At 39.1% G+C, this 15711-nt stretch overlaps 2 protein-coding genes across 2 annotated transcripts in view; one reads left to right on the top strand and one right to left on the bottom strand.

Annotated features, from left to right (window-relative positions):
* Window positions 1-15711, top strand: part of LOC106063047 (ATP-dependent DNA helicase Q4-like) — a 402519-nt gene that overhangs the window by 184505 nt on the left and 202303 nt on the right. The gene's annotated exons all lie outside the window — the stretch shown is intronic.
* The window catches only part of LOC106055090 (G-protein coupled receptor 84-like), an 89403-nt gene that overhangs the window by 44840 nt on the left and 28852 nt on the right, over window positions 1-15711 (bottom strand). The window contains exon 2 of the mRNA XM_056034886.1: window positions 3737-4572. Coding sequence (XP_055890861.1) covers window positions 3737-4033 — 297 coding nt within the window. The 5' untranslated portion in view covers window positions 4034-4572. The remainder of the gene's footprint in view (window positions 1-3736; window positions 4573-15711) is intronic.

Here is a 15711-nt window from a genome sequence, read left to right as displayed (position 1 = left end):
GAATAGCGGCTTTACAGGGTCATTTAAAATGCGCTTATGTTAGGTGTCATGTTAGATTTTTTTAACAAATTATGTCTCACGTACATGCTGTTTTCAAAATGGTTTTTAATATTTTCCCATTTGATTGTTTTCAGAAGGCTGATCGAACAAACAAATAAAAGTTGTCAAACATCTAGCTTCTAGAGTGTGAGACAGAAACAAATACGTTCATGTATGGACTGATAAGAGAAGACTGACATGTGTATGGACTGATAAGAGAAAACTGACATGTGTATGGACTGAGAAAACTGACATGTGTATGGAGTGATAAGAGAAAACTGACATGTGTATGGACTGATAAGAGAAGACTGAAATGTATGGACTGATAAGAGAAAACTGAAATGTATGGACTGATGAGAGAAAACTGAAATGTATGGACTGATAAAACAAAATTATAACTGTACTGTCTATACATACAGTCAACAAAAACTTTTCTTGGTCGTTAGGTTAGGGAGAGTAAGTCTGTGAGACAGAACTAACTACAGGTTGAAGCAGTCAGAGTCAATGGGAGACAAGCCTGTCTCCAGAGTGAACCGTATTGCAGACTTAGGCGGTCAAGACACCCCATGAGTAGTGCGACACACATTTAGACGTCATTGTTCTTTTAAAAACTTTTTTTTTCTATTTTATTTTCTTATCTATTAAATTTCTTTTTGTCTGTGAAAACGTCAGCCAGTTAGTCAGCACTTATCAACACTAGGTACATAGATCTACTCAATGCCTGCTATTGTGAACATGAACAGGTGTTTAGATATAACCCAGTGCTGTATGGTGATAGAACTAGTCATGCATCAAGTAATGATTGCCTGATTGTGTACTTTGTTCTCCAATGTTGCCGCCTTCCAAACCTGCCTGCTACCGTCTTTCTGAGTGAGATTTAGGATAGAATGAAATAATCTCTATGTATGAAATTACGTCTGTACTACAAGCCAACGATTTGTTTCAATCACAATTTAAGTGACAGCGTTCACAGCCTTAAGTCCAGTGACGATAAATATTATTGTAAAACAGTAATTGAAATGACTCCTCGAAGAAATCTCAACAAACTAAAACCAACTTGAAAACTAAAACCAACTTGAAACCAGTTAAAAACCCGAGCACAGTTTGAAACGTATTAGGTTTTATTTCTGTAGTCGTTAGGACGCTAGATAAAGTACTAAGCTGGTGATATACTGAGTTGATGAGGTACTAGGTTGAAGAAGTACTCAGCTGTTATGACAGGTATCAACACAGAAAACAATGTCAAGAGCTTGAATCCCCCGTCAGACCAACTCTGCGAGGATACTGATCTTAGAGAAAAACGTGCTGACTTTGAGCCAGCAGTCCAGCACTTGGAGCTCGTGAGGAGTCGGTATAAGTCGGGGAAATCGAATTAGGAAGTATCGCTAGAAAAACACGGGGACTCCTTAACACTGTTAGATTGTATCGATAGCCGGCACCTTTCCGCGTCACGTGACTCTCGTCTGCTACTGCCATCCAATGAGGACGTTCCTTGTCGTTTCTTGTTTAAGTTTAGGAGAGAACGTCCGTTTATCTAGTTTTTAAACAGCTTTCTAGAAGTATATGCCTAAATCTATGATAGGCTAACAATTTGTAAACCTAAATCTATGACGGACAAACAGTTTGTTTTTGGTTTCACTTTGAAGCTAGTACATGTCACTGTCATGTCAGTGACAGACGGACGTTAACTAAATACATTCTTCACATTTCCCTCTCGAGATGAATGACCGTCCCCTAAGGGCGACTTGGCCGGTGGAAAAATGGCCCAAGCTTGAAATGACCAGATTCATGGTATTGTTTTGAGGACATTTGTTTCACACCCCTTGTTGGCCAGATAGCTGTGAGCTTTAGGTCAAAGTAGTAGATACAAGTAAAGCAATATACTAGACAGGCAAACTATGTGTCAGCAAACTTTGTGTCAGTAAACTTTGTGTCAGTGAGCTATGTGTCAGTAAGCTATGTGTCAGCAAACTTTGTGTCAGTAAACTTTATGCCAGTCTAACCGAATAAATCTGACTTTCAAAGTCTCAGACGTTTTTTCATATTGCTACGTCCTGACCCAGCCGTGGGCAGGATTCGAACACGGGTCCATCGTGATCACAGTCCAGAGCGCATACCACAGAACCAGTCAGCTAGCTAGTCTCCAACAAAAGACAAGGTGCCTGGGCAGTAAAGAACTTCAGGAAGAAATAGGCCCAACTTATGATACATTTTTTGTTCAGCTGTTCTCAACCTTAGACATTCGGATGGTGGAAGCCACCGTGGAGCTCTTCTGCACTTCTGGACACTTTTGACTCGCAAATTGAATCTGACATCTGTTTTAAGATGCGCTGAGTTGTGCGTTACAAATAAATACATTTTGAGTTGATGTGTATTGCGTTAGTCTCTTTTGAACGTCTAATACCAGATTTTAAATTAACAAATAAACCGATGTAGGCGCATGCTATTTTAATTCACGAACTTTTAAATAACTTGAACAGACTTCTTCTAAAACCAAAACTAAATACAACTTTGATTAACAATTTAGAATTTAGACGAATACAATTTGAGATGACATGTAGATCTAATAGCAATAAAATAAACTGATACTTAAACAAAATCTAACTCACTACAAAAAAAAAAGAAAGACACGACTTTTAGTGTTTTCAATCTCTGGGTCGTCTCCCGTTCTTAACATAGGATTATGACAGAGCCGCTTATCTTGCATCATTCTACAAGACTTAACAATTAATGCTCCCTTTCCTCAGCACCTAGGAAACACACACACACACACAAAATATGTGAATGTATTATGTCATAAAAAGGGGGGAAATCTATTCCTAGCTAATATTTCGATGTTATCGGTGTACGTAATACGGAGTTTTTTTAACACACAGAATTTTGTGCACTCTTTTTTTTAGCCCCACAGAATAATTATTTAATTATTTTTTTTTACGCTCCGCTGCTTGCAGTTTAAAAAAAAAAAAGTCAACTGTGATCTTAAAGTTTAGCGTCCTTGACATTGCTTTTTTTTTCGTTTATTTATTTTAGAATGTCTCCCAATGTTCCTCTTTTCTTTTCCGGTTCTACCACATGCCCAACTCATTTCACCTTCTCGGTTTCTCTTCTTTTCTCTCTCTTTCATTTTTTTTTTTTAAATGCCAGTTACCCCAAATCTGCACCTAACCAAGACGAATTGATTCATAAGTCGCACAATGAATCCCTAAACCTAGTCAACACTGAATTATACAAGTTTTAATTTAAACCAAACCCAAAAGTTCTTAGACTCAGTGGCGTAGCTAGGGTGGGGGAGGGGGGTGTTCAAATTTGAGACTCCTCCTGGGCTCCCACTTGAAGGGGTACCCGAAAAGAGTGTCCGAAATGTTTTTACATTTAATCTAATATGATGTCGAATGACAAAATGCAGGGGCCCCTAAAGAGGTCAAGCCCCGGACCCCTAAATCCTTAGCTACGCTTATACTTATAGGTACTTTCAGAAAATTCCATCTATTGGTTTGGCTTTTTAAAAATACCCATCTTAGCTAAATGAGATTTTCTACATTAAATACAAAGAATCTTTTAAATACTTAAAACTGCACACATTTCTCTAGATAGTTACACTTAGTTCAACCACGCCTCTTGACCTTTGGACGGGTCATATCCGCAGCTGTTCGCTCACTTTTCTTTGAATCACACTTTACAAGAGAAGACTACTCACCTGTGTGACAATAAGTACCAACAGGCAGAAGAGAAAGTCCGACACGGCCAGTGCGGTCAGGCCGATGTGGGCGGAGATCTCCATCTTGCTTAAAGTCCGGTGCAGCTTTTCCGTGGTCAGCACCATAAGGGATAGAAGGTTACCCAGAATGCCCAGGGCGCAGGTGGCCGGCATGGCCACATCCGTGATGTAGTAGTTGACCAGCTTGCTGGCCGAGGAGACGTTGGCCACAGAGTCCAGGCTGTGAATGTCTGGGTCAGTGTCATTCTCCAGATTTGTATCATTGATGCAATTCATGTCTGGAAGAAAACCGGAACTGACCTGAGGGAATGACTTGTCTTGGCCGGGCTACATCTGGAAGTAAGTAATAGGGATTGTCCCTGGTAAGTCTTTATGGTGTATAGCGAATAAGAGGCACTGTAGTTGACATTAGATCAAAAGGTGATCCAATACTTAGCGATGAATGACTCTCGACGCCCTGATCAATGTATGATTGAAAAAAAAAAATCCATTTACAGAACTGTTTTATCCGCGCGCGTATAGCGTTGAAGCCAGCGAGGCGACACCTCGTGTCTTCGAGTCAGTCATAATCCTCGGAATTATTTCAAACTTGGATCAAAGTGAACAATGAATCGTGTCCATGTTGCCAGTACTGCGTGGCGATCATTTTAACATGTTCCGACAGCTGTAGAATAACCAGCACAAAGTAATCAATGCTAAGTGTTTGTCTTGGCTGTGGTAGCGCGTCGTGTTTGTTGTAATCTTGACGTCTTCGGAGACACTGTTATCACTGACGTCCTGTGCTGACGTCCAGTACTACGCCATGTGATTAGTTTCTGAAAAATAAAATATTACAAAAGTTACGTGAGTTATAGAACAAGTTGAGTGAGCTCCATGGCTAGCACGGAATGATGCACATGTTTCACTTCCTAAGAGCAGGGTGCCGAAACAAGATCTAACGGGAATGCCATCAACGCACTCGCTAGAAGAACAACAGTATCGCCCCAACAGTAGTTAGGTAACAACCATCTCAGTTATGTGCTGGAACACCTTCGTCTTTAACCTGGTTGTTGAACCTGAGTCTGTGTGTGTCTGTGTGTGTTTGACATATTGAGTACAGAGAGACGTCATCAATATGACAGATCTTATATCTTTGCATCTCTCAATCCCACACACACAGACACACTTACCCAATAAATAGGCTTTTGAATCAAGTACAACGCCCCCTCGCTTTCTTCCGTTCCCTTATTATGCCTCTCTCTCTCTCTCTCTCTCTCTTTCTTTCTTTCTCCCTCTATCCCCCTGTCACCCTTTTCCTTTTTATCCATAAAAATATAAACTGCCTTCCCTCAGAAACATCTTGTCAATCAGTTTGAATCCCAGAACCGCCCGGGGGGAGTGTGTATCATAGGGGCGCCTCTCTTGTATTATGCCTGACGTAAGTTACGCTCAGGTACGAGGTCCATTCACCCTGTTTTATCCCCCCCCCATCCCCCTCATTTTATTTTTTTAAATGCACACATGCGTAATTCACACGTGACTTAACCTCCCGCCTCATAATGTATGCAATGTATTTACAATCAGGGACCGCTGCTACGCGTGTCATGTGTAGAGATTACGCTGATACAATTGAACGGAAATGCGGTCCAAATTTTATATGCGATTTGGATTTGTGCTAATCGGCCACATTAATATGCAGCTTTTTTTTTTTGTTGTTGTTCTCTATTCAAGCGAGACAAGTCAAAATGTGTGCACACACATCTACAGACGTTTCCATGCACAGTTTAAGTTTCAGGGGACGATAACTCTCTAGAAAACAGTGGATGCACAAAAGTTTGGCTCAAGGACTGTGATCTATATTTCAGTTACGGCATCAAGATATATTAGCAATAAAGCGTTCTACATTGTTGATATACAATTGGGTATTTTATACAGCTGACCGCTTCTGTATTATTTGTCTTTTATACGTAGCAACATTTTTCAAACTGGCAAGCTTATCTTTATTCTTCTCCACGCTAGCAAACTTATCTTTATACTTTTCAACTTAGCCAATTTCAAGATACAAATTCCAAATAAGCAAACTATCTTTATACATTTTGACATTAGCAAACTTATCTTTATAGCTTTCCATAGAAACAAAATTATCTTTATACTTTTCACCTAAGCAAACTTGTCTTTACAATTTTCCAAAGAGGCAAATTATCTTTATAACTTTTGACATTAGCAAACTTATCTTTATAGCTTTTCATGGAAACAGACTTATCTTTATAGCATTTCATGGAAACACTTATCTTTATTACTTTTCATATACCAAAACTTTTCTGTATAGATTTTCATATAAACAAAACTTATCTTCATATTTTTCGGTTGATTAAAATGTTATTTATACATTTACACATTAGCTGGAATAACCTGCCCAATGTGCTACCGAACATTCCGGGCTCACATAGGTCTCACCAGCCACACGAGGAGGCACAAATCCCCAGTGCAAAGCCCTCAGCCCCCCCCCCCCCCCCCTGGAAGACAAAAGTGGTCATCATCGAACCACGATGGACGAACTATATAAGCATCTCATCTTTATATCTTTCCACCTTCGTTCAACCTGGCAAACTTGTTTTAATGAAGCCAATTATAGTTATAAGTTTCTTTTTAAAAAAAAAACTCTTGAAATTTGTATTTCTCTAATTTCATTTTTCAACATTTTTTTTTTTTTACAATTAACTGGATTAAAAAAAACAAAAAAAAACTTTCGCCTTAAAAACATGGAGAAAAAAAAAACAAGAAAAACTTAGCATGTGAAAAAAAAAACAACAACCTAGATCTCAGGATGCGCTTTGTTTCACGTAGAGACATCTGGTGGCGGGCAGTCCCCCATTGTTTCCTGCAATTCTAACGCTGTTTGCTTTGCGGGAAACAATGGGACAAAACAACCGACACACAATCAGACAGACACAACAATCACAATCATCAACATTGCACAAGACAACAACAGGGAGATCATTAAAATCTGGGAGGAAGAAAATATAATGGTCGAATTAAATAAAAAAAAAAAGTAGACACTGGAAGATAACTTTGAAAGGTGAAGGCATAAAAGGCCCAAAAAAGTGTGGTGCCTATATAAGTAGCAGGAGTGATAATAATAATAATAATAATAATAATTTTATTTATAAAGCGCTGTTAACAAACAAAATGTAGGCTCAAGGCTCTGTAATAACATTACAAACACAACAATTGCAATCAAAAACTAATCTAAAAAAAGTTTTAAACAAGTAGGTCTTAATGTTCTTCTTAAAAGTGGTATAGCATGTTTTCTGTCTGAGACCAACGGGGAGTGAGTTCCAAACCTTTGGTCCGTGCGCTGAAAAAGCCCGCAGACCGTAGCTTTTGAGGGAGAAACGTGACACCACTAAAAGCGTTGAGTCCTATGAGCGTAGGGCTCTCTGGGGGACATATGGAGTAATCAGTTCTCTAAGGTACAGGGGCAATTCAACAACAATGGTAACAATTTTATTTGTTTTGACAAAAAAGCACAAGTACTACAAGTGCAGTCAAAATTACAAATAATAACAATATACACATAATCAACATGCAAAGCGCTTGGCTTCCGAAACGGAGGATCCCGGGTTCGAATCCTGGTGAAGACTGGGATATTTTATTTCGGGATCTTTAGTGCACCTCTGAGTCCACCTAGCTCTAATGGGCACCTTGGAGAAAAGTAAAGGCGGTTGGTTGTTGTGCTGGCCACATAACACCCTCGTTAGCCATGGAAACATATGACCTTTACATCATCTGTCTCATATATCTTAAGTTCTGTACGAGTAACTTTACATAAACAGCATACTCAAGATACTTATAATAATGTAAGTGTTAAATAGATTGTAAATTGTGTTTATAACAATACGAATATATTACGATACCTCAACTATCAGATCACACTATTCACAAACAGTGATAAGGTTATCAAGCACTTAACAGAATGTGTGATAAGGTTATCTAGCACCTAACAGAATGTGTGACAAGGTTATCTAGTACCTAACAGAATGTGTGACAAGGTTATCTAGCATCTAACAGAATGTGTGACAAGGTTATCTAGCATCTAACAAAATTTCACTTGAGGTGTGGACCTTTTTTCGTTTGAAACACATGATTGTCTTCCCTTCTGTTACGTCACACAACGGGTGGCCGATGTCGTCTGCTACTGATTTTTTCCCGCCAGTTAGCGTCATAGATTGTGTGTGTGTGTGTGTACATATATATATTTAATAAATCAAAGCAGAAGTTGAGCTATTGGCTAGCCCGCTGTCAAGTTTGTCATTTATTTTCTTTATAGTCCGACTGTATAAAACTACTACCGAAACAAAAACTATCTCTATCTCTGTATCTATCTCTGTATCTATCTCTGTATCTATCTGTCTATCTATTAGTGTATCTATTATCATAAAATCCAATCTAATCTAATCCGTTTGTCTATCTATCTATCTGCCTGTCTGTCTATGTATGTGTCTGTCTATCCATCCATTCTTTCCGCCCACAAGCCCATCTGATCTGTTTTGTCCTTCTGTCTGGCTACCTGTTTCGCACGTGACGACACACCTAGCTGAACACACCATGGTTGTTTGCTCTGTAGTCTCGCCTCCAGCCTCCGTGTCAAGTATTCTTTTGAACACGGCTCACTGCTGGTGTACTAGTCTGATATTACAAAACAATACACTGGATTATATTTTGTAAAAAAGTTGGCACCAACCATAGAGAGAGAAGAGCAGATTTGGCAGAACTTTGAAGTTAGGTCTGCGTCTTTCAAAACTTGCAAGCTGTGTATTCACCACAGTACACAACAGAGCTCTTGAGTAAGTTCTGACTTCAATGACGTAACAGATGGACAAACTTGTGTTTGACTTTGATCGGCAATTGCATCATCATAACATTCAATATTCCAATGACGAAATCTACAATTCTCTTCCTTGTGTTTAGTAGGAGAAAGACAAAAAAATCTCTTTTTTTTTTTAAAGAAAACAAAGCTTATCTCAAGGGGAAGAACTCCGTCCTTAAAAGCTATATCTAACAATAATTTACAAGTTATTTTCCTTTTTCGATAACAAACAAAATAATTACCAATGATTAATTGACTAATTTTGTTTATCGAGTCATGTTTTGTTAGGTACAATAATAATAATAAGGCTAGTCTTCGAGTCCGAAGATAAGTGAGGAATGCAGTATTTCCCGTGGCTGCGCAGTCCCAGTTGTGACCTACATATTTTGCCACATCCGGGGCAATAAATCATTATTTAAAGTATGAACTTGATCTGATCATGCGTGCGGGAGAAATAGCGTTAACAATTATTTAAAGGTGACTAAACCAGCAAATTTACACATATATGTATCTATTTATACTGAAGTATTAGTTTCCCTTGTTACTATGTAACGAAATAATGAATTACCAGCTATTAATTGTCTAAGTGGTTACTTCTTTTTTTTATTTGATTCATGTATTGGGTGTGGGATAAATAACGTGTACACACTGTTTTACCAGACAGACAGAGTGAGTTGATAGAAGCTTTGTAAAAGCACGTTCACTTTAACTCTACAACATGACCAACATCTATTTCGTCTCAGAACCAGCCACAACAGAATGAGACAACACATGTTGCGGAAGCCAAAAATAGTGAGCTTTGCACTTCTGGAGCATCACCAGAGAATGCCGACAATGCCCATGAAAGCTGCATTCTCCAGCGAGAGTCCCGAAGAAGACACTGGCCCCGAAAACTCCTTCTATAGAATAAGAACTCTATGTGGAGCTACATTCTCCAGCGAGAGTCCCGAACAAGACACTGGCCCCAAAAACTCCTCCTCTAGAAGAAAAACTGTATGGAGAGCTACATTCTCCAGCGAGAGTCCCGAACAAGACACTGGCCCCGAAAACCCTCCTATAGAAGAAGAACTGTATGGAAAGGTGCATGTTCTGGAAACCACTGCGTAGTTAATGGCAGATATCGGATTAGTGATCTGAACCTTCAACATACAAATGTGAACAAAGAAGAAGCTAGTTCTAGAACACTCTTTATGTTGCCATTCTTTAAGAGTTCTAAAACACTCTTGATCGTTGCTAAGCAAAGGGGCGCTGCAAGTAATACAGATGATAAGTAGAAATGGGTATAAACTACTTGAAATTGCTAGGTTGAAATAGTAATACTGTGTGTTAGCTTATCTGGCAGATCGAGCTATTCTTTACATCAGTGCGTATTAGTTTCGTAGTATCATTCGTTAACGATCGTTCAAATCTATCAGTCAATCTCAATACTGTAGAGCAGCCTAGAGTTATCTTTACAGTCAGGCTCTTTGCTTTGTTTTAATATTTGAATCCTGTTGTGGAGCTATCATTTAATCTCCAAAAATATGCAAATATATCAAAGCTGTTAAAAAATGTTCATTGTTCTATTATTAGCCTCCCATTTTATTGTTATTATTGCACTGCAAACATACACCATATTTATTGGCGAATTCAAAAGTCTCGTGTCACCAGACATTTATTCGATAGAACCATCCAACCAAGTCATCACCTCCCCGGAGAACTCTCACTTCTGATTATATGCGATTTTCTTATCGTGTGATACACCCTGACACGTCCTGACACGCCCCGTTTTTATTTGTCTCTGTCATCAGAAGAAATCGATTTATAATCGCGATGTTTTCAAACTCTCCCTTCCCCACACTTCCAGCAGTTTAAGTTTTCATCTAGGTCAGTGACGCACTCGAATTTTTTTCGGTACGCGGGTTAAATAAGATTCCGGCACGTGGGCCACATCGCCAAGGAATAAAAAAATTCGAAGACTACGGAACTCAGTCTCTGTCATTCTGCACTGTGAGAAATCTCGAGAGTTCGGATAGCACAGAGGCCGGATTAGGTCCTCGGGCCGTAGTTTGTGCATCACTGATCTAGATAAATGTCATGTGTAATACCTTGTTGTAAGTGATGGAGATCTAGATCTAGAGACGCGGGAGGGGTCGGTGGGGGGGGGGGGAAATCATGTAAACACACATGTTGTACATCCTCGCCAGATAGGTGGGTCGATCTGTTAAGCTGTACTCACATCTACACACACACACACACACCACACAGATTCACACAGAAATGCGTAGTGTTAGTGCCCCGTTCGGTAAATGAGTTTCTGTTTTTAGATTCATTTCACGGGTCATTTGAAAGATCGTCTTTGAGACGTTAAGTGGCGCGTGTCAAACCAATTGGGGTACACCCGTTGTCTCACGTGAAGCTTGCTGAAGAACAAGTTTTCTAGAGTGCGGGTTGCTAAAACAAAAACAAAACCAAAAACTTGTGCATATCAAAGGTCGCAAGACTACATCAAAGAATATTCACCAACTCAAATCAGTAGAATAGTAAACATGTACTAAAGATACGTCTAGTTATTCTCACCTTAGTGAATTAAGCGTAACTCTTTCTCTCCTAACTGACGATACCAACGTTGATTCCACTAGAATGTGGTAAATATTTACGGAGAGAAAGAGTTAAATACTCTATGTTCATGTGGACACTTCGTTCACGGAGGAAAACAATTACTAGGCTATAAATATCTTTCATTTTGCCTAGGGCCTCAAATTAGCTAAGGCCGGCCCTGACCTTAGTTATATTTTCACTAGTCTACAAGCATTCATTGCCTCGATTTCGGCCTACACAACTATTGGCCATTTCGTACATGTTTACAGGCAACACTCTACATTGCCATCATTGCGGTCCTTATCTTATCTTCTTATATAATACAGACGTTACTTCAAAAAAGAAGATGATTACGTCCTACGATGCCATCAAGAGAATTAAATTGATAGTAGAGAAATAAGTTGATCTTCAAGATTTGTCTTTTTATACGAGAAATGACTTGATTTACGTGATTAGAGCCGAGTACTTTCCCTTATCACTTGCAGACGTCTTTACCGCCATTAGTGCGTTTCTGTGATATTTCTTCTGTTTTAATCTAAAGATCTGTGGTGCCGGTATCATGTAGGAACAATTTGTGCTTTTAAGCTAAGTATGCTACAATAGACATGTCTCAGCAGATCTAGATCTAGTTCTTACAGATACTGAAATGTTACGGATTATCCTGATATGTTGATGTTTACATTTAACGTGGGTAACATCTTTTGGTTCATTTTTGTAGGAAGCCGGGCTGTTTCGCTAGTATGTTTGTACAATTGTGTGTGTGGGTTGTATAATACATGCGCGATGGTATCTAGAGAGTGATCTGTTTGCATGGGTTAACTGTTTACCTTTCACAAGTTTAACGGTTAAATAAGCAGACTGATAGCTAACATTCTCATTGATCTGTAAGCCCACTAAACTTATCTGTGATATATAGAGATACATGTACTCTTAGCCCTGTGAAACACTGCGCTCATCCTTAAACTTCGGAGTAGAAGACATTATTATTATTCATAGCGTCGTCTTCAGGTGCCAACATTTCACGTGCCCAGCACTGAGCAAAAAAAAAAAAGATGTAATCTTTCACACCTTGCCATCTATGGAGGCAGACGGTGTAAAGCTCATCTGTTTCCGTGGACGGCGTTAACAAATGTGTCCAGCACAATGACCACAACGTATTTCAGGCACCTATTAGAACTGGGGGGTGGAGAGACTTAGGGGTGGAGCCAGGGGTGAAATCAGGGGCGTACTTAAAATCTCGAATTGTAAAATATGCGTCTTGACTGAGATTTGAACTTGAGACCCCCTCGGTTCGAAGACCAACCGCTTGACCACCAACACTGGTATTGGGGAGGGAAACAATATAATGTAGTGTAGGTCTTCACACAATCACATGGTCCTTCCCTCCTCAAGCTTCAGAGCTTATATTGGTCTGTGTTCAGAGCTTATATTGGTCTGTGTTCAGAACTTATATTGGTCTACGTTCATAGCTTATATTGGTCTGTGTTCAGAGCTTATATTGGTCTACGTTCATAGCTTATATTGGTCTGTGTTCAGAGCTTATATTGGTCTGTGTTCAGAGCTTATATTGGTCTACGTTCATAGCTTATATTGGTCTGTGTTCAGAGCTTATATTGGTCTGTGTTCAGAGCTTATATTGGTCTGTGTTCAGAGCTTATATTGGTCTACGTTCATAGCTTATATTGGTCTGTGTTCAGAGCTTATATTGGTCTGTGTTCAGAGCTTATATTGGTCTGTGTTCAGAACTTATATTGGTCTACGTTCAGAGCTTATATTGGTCTGTGTTCAGAGCTTATATTGGTCTGTGTTCAGAGCTTATATTGGTCTGTGTTCAGAGCTTATATTGGTCTGTGTTCAGAGCTTATATTGGTCTGTGTTCATAGCTTATCTTGGTCTACGTTCAGAGCTTATATTGGTCTGTTTTCAGAGCTTATTTTGATCTTTGTTGAGAGCTTATTTTGGTCTGCGTTAAGAGCTTAGTTTGATTTATGTTGAGATAAATAGACCAGTGCACACTAAGACAATTACTACATTATACACAACGTTGACGGGTTGTAGTTACCCTGAAGTCACGTGGGATGTAAATCAAACATGATGTAGCCTGCTAGAAATTCTATGACTTCTGTTAGAACGGCACAGTTGCAGGAGATGTCGCAATAAAATACCCAAGTTAGTATTTCTAACGCTTAAGGGGCTCCTCTTTTTTTTTTTGCTCTCAAGGTTTATTTTAGCAAGTCTCACCACAGCAGACACTGGGAGGGGGAGGGGAGTTATGGATCAGAGTGACCTATCTCCTACTAAGAATTTCCTTCCGGCATCTACCACAACTGAGTCTTGTACCAGATGTAATGTCTAGCATTTCTTTGGAAAGGTCGAGAGAGGGTTCATGACGCATATGCGACCCCTTGATCCCTTTATGCAAGTCCCAGGAATATGTCTTGGCGAGTGAACTCGAGTCGCATCGATAGTTTCTCAAGTCAAAAATAGAATAGCCATTATGTGTGAGAGAGAGATTGTGTATTATTTGAACATTATGTGTGAGAGAGAGAGATTGTGTATTATTTGAATACTATGTGTGAGAGAGAGATTGTGTATTATTTGAATACTATGTGTGAGAGAGAGATTGTGTATTATTTGAATATTATATGTGAGAGAGAGATTGTGTATCATTTGAATATTATGTGTGAGAGAGAGGAGTGTATTTATTTAATAGCTACTATGTGTAGGCCAACATATGTGTGTACATATTAGTGTGTGTGAGAGAGAGAGAGAGAGAGAGAGATATCAATATATTTATGAATGTGTGTGTGTGTGAACGGGGTGTTTGTATTTGAAGTAGGTATGTATGTATATAAGAGAGTATGTGTGTATTTAAGTTTATATATGAGACTTGCTAAGACATCGTCTTCCTACTACTAACACCACGGTGACACGTCATAATATAGATTCCACTGTCACTTTCTCCTCCCTCTTCAGTTTACAGTCTACACTAAGAATTTACTTCTTTTGAACAGCAATCACTTGTTTCTTTCATGTTCTTCCAACTTTTCCGAAGCCGGGTATCAGCTAGTAGTGTTAGTTTCCATACGAGTACATACTTGAGTTGGCTAGTAATTAATACTAGCAACAAACCCGGCTACTTGGGAGCTATATTTTGTGAGTAAATGACAGCTTTTGATCAAAGCGAGGTTTATGTTTGTCTGTCTGTCTTTTTCCTCTAAGAAATGCTGAGACCTACAACTAGATACCAGAAACCACCTTCTCAAATCGCTTCTCAGTAAATCAGGCATTTACTGACGTTTGCATTCTTCACAGGTGTAGCTAACTAGAGGAATGTGTTGACAGCTCATGTGCTGAAAGGGCCCGCCACGATGTGATGAATAGCGCTGCCAAGTGAACAAATCGTAAAACACCTTTTTGCCTTGTATCAATGTCTTGATGGGCCCTAGCCCCAATATTATGACATTGTAGTCAATGTGGTATTAGTTCAAATGGCAGTATGAAACATCGCTCGATTGATTTTGCAAGAAAAAAGTTTTTGTTTCAATCAAATAAATAGTTCCTTTATTATTTTTTTTTTTGGGGGGGGGGGGGAAATTGTTTCAGGTGTAGTCTCCCTTGACTTTGTCTCCGCAACGTTTGAATGTATCACAAATGTATCTATCTAGTGGTAATCTATTTTCAGTCTTGTATGTCTCTAGTAGTGGGCTCTCTATTGATCGATCCAGTCTATCGTCTGTCGGTCAGTCTACCAACTGGTCAGTCTGAGTTTCGATAGGCTTATTTTAATAGCTTTCTCTTGTTCTGTTATTATCTCGTTCGATCTTCTCCAGTGCCTGAGACTCTTATTTAGCCCACTCTTTCTCTATCATTTAGTGTATGTCCGTATGCTAACCCTAGAAATATATTCATAGCCACGGCGTTTTATTCATCTCTACGTTCTACCTGTAATAACTTTATATTGATTTGCATAATTACATGTTGAGTCACACAACTTTAATCGACACACAAAAAAATGCTTGATGGAAAGGGGAAATAACTAAGTGACGAGTGTCAAGTCGATACATTTTTGTCTTGCCAGAGTTGTGTCCCCAATTAGTGTCATTGTCATTGGCCTGCTAGCTAGATCATACGACCATTTCGATATCCTGGGTATTTTTTTAGTCTGAAAATATTTTAATTTTAAAATCGATTTGGAAATATAGTCAATAAATGACCAGGGTATGAATTGGTGCCTGGTCATGTGGTATGCGCTATTGACTGTCGTTCGATGGACTCAGGTTCGTACCCTGCTGGAGGTTTGGGCTTGGAAGTATGAATATTCTAATCTGAAGGAACTTCCGAAACTTAGTCTAAAAAGAAATTGATGCTCGTGGTTCAAAGGCAGAAACTAGAAGACAGGAAACAGAGGCGTCAGAGACGCTTTTCTTCCCTTGTATAGAAGTGATATCACCAGATGTTACACTATAACACCAACAATCTTCTTGCATACAAACTCTTGGACTTGGTCTTCTGTCAATATGTA

This window comes from Biomphalaria glabrata, chromosome 7, assembly GCF_947242115.1.
Source record: "Biomphalaria glabrata chromosome 7, xgBioGlab47.1, whole genome shotgun sequence".
In the NCBI taxonomy this organism is placed as follows: Eukaryota; Metazoa; Mollusca; class Gastropoda; family Planorbidae; genus Biomphalaria; species Biomphalaria glabrata.
This window is presented reverse-complemented; position numbering and strand designations above follow the sequence as displayed.